Source organism: Cinclus cinclus, chromosome 11 (assembly GCF_963662255.1).
Source record: "Cinclus cinclus chromosome 11, bCinCin1.1, whole genome shotgun sequence".
Lineage (NCBI taxonomy): Eukaryota > Metazoa > Chordata > Aves > Passeriformes > Cinclidae > Cinclus > Cinclus cinclus.
In genome coordinates, this window is record NC_085056.1 from 6603792 (window position 1) to 6610072 (window position 6281).

The 6281-nt window shown below is 44.2% G+C and overlaps 1 protein-coding gene across 1 annotated transcript in view; it reads left to right on the plus strand.

Moving 5' to 3' along the window:
• Positions 1-5914, plus strand: part of NLRC5 (NLR family CARD domain containing 5) — a 30451-nt gene extending 24537 nt beyond the window's left edge. The window contains exons 37-47 of the mRNA XM_062499953.1: positions 222-305; positions 398-481; positions 1158-1241; positions 1679-1762; positions 2605-2688; positions 3353-3436; positions 4190-4273; positions 4376-4459; positions 4927-5010; positions 5283-5366; positions 5786-5914. Coding sequence (XP_062355937.1) covers positions 222-305; positions 398-481; positions 1158-1241; positions 1679-1762; positions 2605-2688; positions 3353-3436; positions 4190-4273; positions 4376-4459; positions 4927-5010; positions 5283-5366; positions 5786-5867 — 922 coding nt within the window. The 3' untranslated portion in view covers positions 5868-5914. The remainder of the gene's footprint in view (positions 1-221; positions 306-397; positions 482-1157; positions 1242-1678; positions 1763-2604; positions 2689-3352; positions 3437-4189; positions 4274-4375; positions 4460-4926; positions 5011-5282; positions 5367-5785) is intronic.
• Positions 5915-6281: the final 367 nt, after the last annotated feature.

Sequence of the window (6281 nt, forward strand, 5' to 3'; positions counted from 1 at the left end):
GGGGCTGGGCTCTTGCTCCAGAGGTTTGGTATTCTGCTGGTATTTTATCAGAATCCAGACAAGTCCATTAGAATTACATTACTGAACAAAACTGAAATTATCCACAGGGACTAGAATACACTCGCCCACCTCTCCCACTCTTGTTCTGCTCCCCTCTGTGCTGGATGCTCACACAGCTGTCCCTGGGTAGATAATTGTACCTTTGTTATTCCATCTTTCAGCCTGGGCTACATGAAACTCAGCAGTGCTGCCATCCCTGAGCTTGTGCTGGGGCTTTGTGAGATGCCATCCCTGAAAAGGCTTGTGTAAGTATGTGACTGCAGCTCACCTCTGGCCTGGCTTGGGATGCTGAGCAGCAGGAGCTTAATGTCCATTTTCCTGGGGATGTTGTTTCCAGCTTGAATCACAACTGTATTGGTAATGATGGCTGCTCCAGACTCGCAGAAGCCTTGAGGGAAATGCACAATATGGAGGAAATCAAGTAAGTTTCTCCTTTCTTGCAGAGAGGTGACCAGTAGTGCCAGCATTTGGAGAGAACCAGATGTGCTTATACACAGTATTGCAGAAAAGCAGCAAGGCTGCAAAATGCACATGTAAGAGCTACCCTGGACTAGAGGAAGCCAGAACTTGATGTTCAGAAGAGAAAAACTTAGGTCTTAACCCACCCTACTGCAGTCATGTAGAAAATGGATTAAAGAGAATTTAAATCTTCCCTGAGATCCAGAATAGGACTAGAGACTCCCTTCTGTCCTGGGAGAGCCTCAGACCCAGCATTTGCCTGGTCTGAAAAGATCTGTATCTGGACCAAACCCCAGGCTTGCTCTGCTTTCTCCTTCTCTCTCTTGCCAGATGCTGTCTATTCTCCACTGTAACAATTTGGAAAATAATAACAACATCTCCTCATCCTCTCTTGGTATTCTGGCTGAAGTAATTTCCCACCTCTCAACAGGATCCAGTGATTTTAATTGTTCTTTGAAATTTTTAAAAATTCCTCATTAACACCAATTAATTTTTTGTGAGATAGTTAAGATAAACAATTCTTTGATTCTGCTGGCAAGGCCCAAGGTGTCATCCAGCAAATGGGACACATTAAGCAAGACCTTGTGCTTTGCCTGCCATTTGCCTTTACAACACAGCCTTCTGTCTCTTCTTTAAAGTTTAAGCCACAACAAGATTGGAAATCCAGGCCTGATAAATCTTGCTGCTGTCCTGCTGGAAATGCAAAACCTGAAGAAAATTGAGTGAGTCCCTTTGTTTTGGTTCAGCTTTTTGTTCATGGCCATGGTGGGGAAGCCTGTGTGGGAATTCCTGTGCAAGGCTTTCTGAGACATGGATTCAAAGTGTTCCTTCTCCCAGGGAACAGATATTAAAACATCCAGGCTCTTTGTTAGGCTCAGGTCTTGGGCTAAGCCTTGTAACTTCTTGAAATTAAAAACCTGGAAATGACTTGAAGCAAGCAAAGGAAGTTCCCAGTTCTGTCTGGGAGAAGGAAAATTGCTCCTTCCCCACAGTACCTGCAGGGCCAGGAGATACTCAGCACTTGACAAAAGAGCCTAAAAATCCCCAGACCATTTCCCAGAGACCTGAGTCTCCCATCACAGCAGGTAAACAGTGAAATATCTTCAGCTGGTACATTCTGGCTCTCATTTACTCACTGAGAGTCTCATGTTTATTTTAGCCTTTCAGGGAATTGTCCTAGTCCTGCTGGAGGGGAAAAGCTGATGGAAGCTCTTGCCCATTGCAAGAACATAAAGGAGTTACTGTAAGTGTGTCATTTTGAGTGTCCTTTTGGGAACCTGGGCAAAAATCAAGTCATAGAAATCTGATACAACTCCAATAAAGCCATGATCAGTTTTATCACTGATTCTTGTGAGAGCAGGTAAAAACTCTGGTAGACACCATGGAAATGTGTGGTGCTGGGTGTGGAAGGTTTGGGGAGGGGCTGCTGGATTGAAGATTTTCAAGAACTGTGCAGTCTGCATTAGTGAGCTATTGGATTCAAGAGCTGAATCTGCAAGTTTATAGGCAGTGTCTCAAGCACAGGAGCTGTTCAGTGTCTGTGTTGCCCAAGAAGTCACCATTAATTTATGTGGCTGCAAAAATGAAGGGAAGTGGACAGATAAAGGCTTTACACAGTCAGATCTATTGATGTTCATTCCAGACCAGTTTAAAGAATGTATGTGCCCTGCCGTAATACATAAATAACATTTTAAAAATAACAAATAAGGAAAAGTTGCAGTTAAACTACTGGACCTGTCCTTGTAACCTTCAGATTCTGGTGTGTGTACTAAGGGCACATATGAAAACATTCCATTTCAGTTAAATTCCAGCTCAGGTAACTCAGGAAGGGAGACAAATGTGCTTCTAGGAAGTGCAGCTCAGTTTCACTTCCCTGTTTAACTTCTGCTGAAGGATTTCAAAGCCTTGTTCTTTCTTCCTCCCACCCTCAGAGTCCTTTGAATCAGGCACATTAAGTCCTTTCAGCACAGACCCAGGCATGTGTGGGTGAGGAATGGGGGTCACACATCTGTGTGGGTGACACACAGGTGAGGAATGAGGCTCTGGACTTCGCTGCCAGTAACATTTCATTTCTGTTTCTTCCAGACTATCAAGGAATGGTTTTGAAGACAGGACAGCAGTGATGCTTGCCTTCTGTCTGCCTCACATGACCAACCTGAAGATCCTACAGTAAGTGTCAGCTTCTGCCCCAGGAAGGCTGGATATCCTGGGGAATATGGGGATTGCTGTTAGAAGGAATGGGGAAAGGGGCATGGCCACTGGTTGTTCAGAGAGTAATTTCCATGTCCCAGGACTGAGAAACCCTTCACAATTACTCTGCTGTAAGAGTCACAAACTCTTCTTGCTTCATCTCTTGCAACATTAGGTATAGAGATGAACCAGGAAGAGAGTGTACAGTAAAATAAGCCTTAAAATTGGTTTTGAGTATGTTGGTTTCTGATGCCTCTGGTGGAATGTAAGCATAAAAATTAGCATCTTTTATGGACCCTCACTTTTTTGTGCAGGCACCTCTGAGTCATTTATTTTCCCTGAACTCAGTGTTACTGTATTTTTAAAACTTTTCTGGGAGTCTTTCCAGGACTCTGAGCTGTAGGACTTTCTTGTACTGTTTTATAGTAACAAAGCAAGAAATTGTTAAGTTGGAAGTGCTCTGTGGGTTCAGTTAGCCTAGAGGCATCTCTTCCAGCCTGTGTCTAAAATGTCATCAGACAATAACTTAGAAAAGGAATCCCAGTGGTAGGAAATCACCTCTGGTTGGGTTCTTGGCAAGTTAAATATGAGTTTTTGTTACAGATTTATTCCAAAATAATCCTCCTTATGTTTCCTTGGTTAGCTTCCAGAACAATAAATTTGGGCAGGCAGGAGGGCTGGAGCTGGCCAGAGCCCTGGCAGTGTGTGAGCTGCTGGAAGAGATAAGGTAGGTCATGGCAGGTGCACTTGGGATGGTGCCAAACGTATCACAGGCTGGTTTGGGTTGGAAGGGACCTTTGATGACCACTTCATTCCAATCACCTGGCCATGGGCAGGGACATTTTCTAGTGGACCAGGTTTCTCCAAGCCCCATCCAGCCTGGCCTTGGATAATTCCGGAGATGGGATATCTACAGCTTTTCTGGGAAACCTGTGCCAGGGCCTCACCACCCTCACAGGGAAGAATTTCTGCTTCCTAATATCCAATTTAATCCTGCCCTCTGTCAGCTTGAAGCCATTTCTCCTTGTCCTGTCTTTGCATGCTCTTGTCCAAAGTCTCTGTCCAGCTCCCTTGTAGCCCCTTTAGGTGTTAGAAGGTCTTCTTCCCATTCTCCCTTACTGTCATTAACTCCAGTATAACTTTTTATTTCCAGTCTCACATGTAACACATGATGTGCTGCAGATCTGTCCTTCTTTGGCACAGGTTTATACCCCATGCTTCTGTCTGCAAGGAATTCCCTGCTTCCAGGACTGAGGTTGTGGATTACAGCAAGGCTGTCATTCCCATTGTACCAAGCAGTGAATTGACTTAAAATTTCTGTGCACCAATCTGGCTCATCCCTGCTGTCTACACTGTCCTCTCCTAGTCTGGGTAGCAGTTATTAACTTGCTAGTTCACATGATTATGTTTTCACGGTGGCTTTCTCTGCCTTGTACCTCCTTTTTCTGTCCCACTCAAAGCTTTTCCATCACTCTTACAGCTTATCAGAAAATGACCTGGGGGAACAGAGTATCCATGCCCTGTCCAAGGGATTGCCATGCTTCAAACACCTCCGGAAGATCGAGTGAGTACTGGGGCAGAGCGTGGCAGAGCATGGTGCTGTGCTCCCCACAGCTCTGACACCAGCACACCATGCCCTCTCTTTGCTCTCTCCCTGCTGCTTCAGCTTGAAATGCTGTGGAATCACTGATGATGCTTCAAAATCACTCTCCCTCGGCTTCAGACAATGCCCTTCCATGGAGGAGATAATGTGAGTGTGGGGATGGGTGGGGAGACACTTCAGCACACGCAGGTCACTCTCATTTAAATGTCTGCTCCTATTTGGAAATGCAGGGCACTTCTGACCCTGCTGAACACTTCTTAATACTTTCCACCAAGTACTTTTTGGTGGTAAATGTACCAATAATTTAATAATTTAATAAACTGCTAAAAGATTTCATGGGGTAAAGCTGTGTGCTCAGCAGTCATTTCCATCTTTCACATCTCATTCCATGGGCCTGCAGGAGATAACCACAGTCTACAGATACCCCACATGGAAATATGTGATGAAATGGAGGAAAATCCTCAAAATTAAGTTTGTAATCCAGGGGAATGTCTACCTGTAATGATAAGAGGGTGATTAGATCTTGCAAAAAGGCTAATCCACGAGGAGTAATGTCACAGTAGTGGCATTAGTGTTTATTCAGACTCACAACTGGGATTTCTTATCTCCCTTAGACTGTCTTGGAATGCCCTTGAAGATGGAGGAGCCCAAGAGTTGGCCATTGCTCTCTCAAAGATGGAAAAGCTGAAGGTGTTAGAGTGAGTACAGCCCTGAGAAAAACCCTGGGAAGGTTCGTTTTTCTGTCATTGAGTCTTCAATCACAGGACTTCAGAAAACTGGATGTACACGAAGAACAGACAGGCTTCTGCAGTTTAACTCTTGCTTAGCCTGCTCCATGCAGCCTTGCCTGGCTGACACACTTGAAATAGCACTTATTTTATTTAAGATGATCATAGCATGGGACTATTCAGTTGTTTTCCACTCTGGATCTGTTTTGGATTTCAAAATTTTGTTTTGTTTTTTAAAACAGCCTGGAGAAAAACCACATTGGAGCCAGTGGGGTCACAAAGTTCATGGAGGAACTTGCCAAGTGCCCAGAAATTCAGGTCATAAGGTGAGCAGGTATCACAGGTATCTGTGGCTGGGTCTTGGCTCAGCAAGGAAGAGTCAGGGAGATGAGCCTGGGGACAGATGTGACCCATTCCCCTGCTGCCCTGGGTTAGCTGGCCGGGAATGGGGTGTTGCAGGGAATGCAGACACAAGACAACTATGCTGAGGGTTTTCTAGAACAGCTTCACCTCCTCAGAAAGTCCAAGGAAAAAAGAAAGTGAAAAGATTACTGGCTTTAAATGAGGCAAAAATGAAGACCCAGTTGTGTAATGTCCCCATCAGGAAGTTGTTGCATTTGTTCTTAAAAGTTTTCCTTCCCTCATTCCTTCTGGTTTCACTTCTGCTGTACATTCCCACCCTGTCCCACTCTCTCCTGGGGTGCATATCTTCCAGATACAGATAACACATTTGCTGTCCTTGCAGGCTGTGGGACAATCCAGTGCCCAAGGACCTTGCTAAGAGTTTGACAAGCCAAGACCCAAGACTGTGTTTCTCCTTCAGCTAGGAAAGAAGACTTTGCCGAAGTAGGAGTTGCTCTCTATCTCTATGCCCTCAAAACTGCACTGAAGAACCCAGGAACTCAAAGTTCCTACAAATGAATACTGTAACTATTGGCTCTTCCTTTGCTGCACTGGACCAAATGTGGACATTGGGTTTTTTTTGTTTGGTTTGGGTCTTTTGTTTTGTTTTGTGTGTTTTTGTTGGGTTTTTGTTTGTTTGTTTAGTTTGTTGTGACCTTTTATTGTAATTTATTCTGTTATTTACAGAAGAGAAAAGTAGTGTAAAGAACTGCTGCTGAGCAGGCAGTATGGTTTTCTTGGTGTAAAAACACTGAAACTCTCCAAGAGAATAACTTTCCAGAAAATTATTAGCAAATAGTGATAAGAATGCTTATGTACTAGACATGATTTATTTATGT